Source organism: Loa loa (assembly GCF_000183805.2).
Source record: "Loa loa unplaced genomic scaffold supercont3.2510, whole genome shotgun sequence".
NCBI lineage: Eukaryota > Metazoa > Nematoda > Chromadorea > Rhabditida > Onchocercidae > Loa > Loa loa.
The window spans coordinates 1-1,318 of NW_018110689.1; the positions used below are offsets into that span (position 1 = coordinate 1).

A 1,318-nucleotide genomic window follows, 5' to 3' on the forward strand; every position below is an offset into this window, starting at 1 on the left:
AAAAAATAACAATTAGTATTACTTAACGGTTTAAACGAATTTTAATATGTAAGGTTATATGGTAGCACCCAATGGAAGTATACGGTAGCATCTGAATCGAGCTTAATAGGGAACCTAGTTAACCTTTTTGATAGCAATTAATACCTATCATTACCACTCAATGAGGTATACTTTTTTCAGATAATAAACCGGCAATATGCCAATCACTCGAAACAGTAGAAAACGGTTACATTTATTATAATTTGAAGGATGGTGAAAAGCATTTGGGTAGCACAGCCCATCTATTATGTAAGCCTGAATTTGTTCCTGTCGGTTACAATGTTAGCACATGCTGCTATGATGGAATTTGGCGACCCGAGCTTGGTTACTTTAATTCATTTCATTTCAATTACTAAATTCCACTCTTTGTTGGCATAATTTCGTTTTTTGTTTTTTAAATTTATATTTTACAACCAAAATTGTTTATGTTATTGCATAGTTATCGTTCTATGATCACACAAAAACTGTTTATGTAAGCTTAAATAACTGTAAAGTCGAAAATTGTCAATCACTTCTCCAACATTTTATTTGCTATTAATTTCAGGTTCGTGCAAATTGATGCAAGAACATAAATTTTTCTGTAAGCCATATGCTTCAACAAGAATACCAGAACTTGAATACAATCCAGTAAGTCTTCCTTACTCTTCTGTCATCGCTATTTCAATCCATTTTCGATAGACATGGGGTGGTCAGAAAGTCTCGAGGAACTGTTTTGCTGTCCTATGATTGGAGTTTGCTGTCCTATGCGGGAAAGGGCCAAATTGACAATGACTGCCAATCATTCATAGTTAATTTAAACTTTAAACACTTTCATCTGTTTTATCTTCTGAGAAAGTTTTATCTGAAGATGTGAGATTTTCAGCCGCTACGGGTGATAGCGCTTGATTCCACAGTAACCCTGAAATGTGCAATTGGTCAGCGACTTCAGGGCAATGGGAAGTCTAAATGTGTGGACGGCTTATGGACACCAACCTTGGGCACTTGCGTTGACGAAGATAAGATAGATAATGATTGAAATTATCAGTTCGTCTCAACTAATTGATTGAAAATATTTTAATTCCAAATTTTGGGCGAATACATTTTGTGAAAACTCGAAATGTTTTCAGCAATTAAATAAGACAACGATATCGTCCCTTCGTGTGGTTCTCTTAACTGTTATTGATTGATTTGTTAATAAAGCTATCATAAATTATTGATCGAAACTTTTCCACATTAAATAATCTTAATGTATACAAGAAATGATTAAATGTATTAAATTCTTTGATCGATAAAAATCTTT

At 33.5% G+C, this 1,318-nt stretch overlaps 1 protein-coding gene across 1 annotated transcript; it reads left to right on the forward strand.

The window, feature by feature from the left end:
• Positions 1-180: 180 nt before the first annotated feature.
• On the forward strand, positions 181-1,054 carry LOAG_15707 (hypothetical protein; the record flags this gene model as incomplete). The annotated part of the gene is made up of 3 exons (XM_003151196.1): positions 181-363; positions 584-666; positions 902-1,054. Coding segments are annotated over 3 exons (419 nt in total), but the record flags the coding sequence as incomplete, so codon positions are not given.
• Positions 1,055-1,318: the final 264 nt, after the last annotated feature.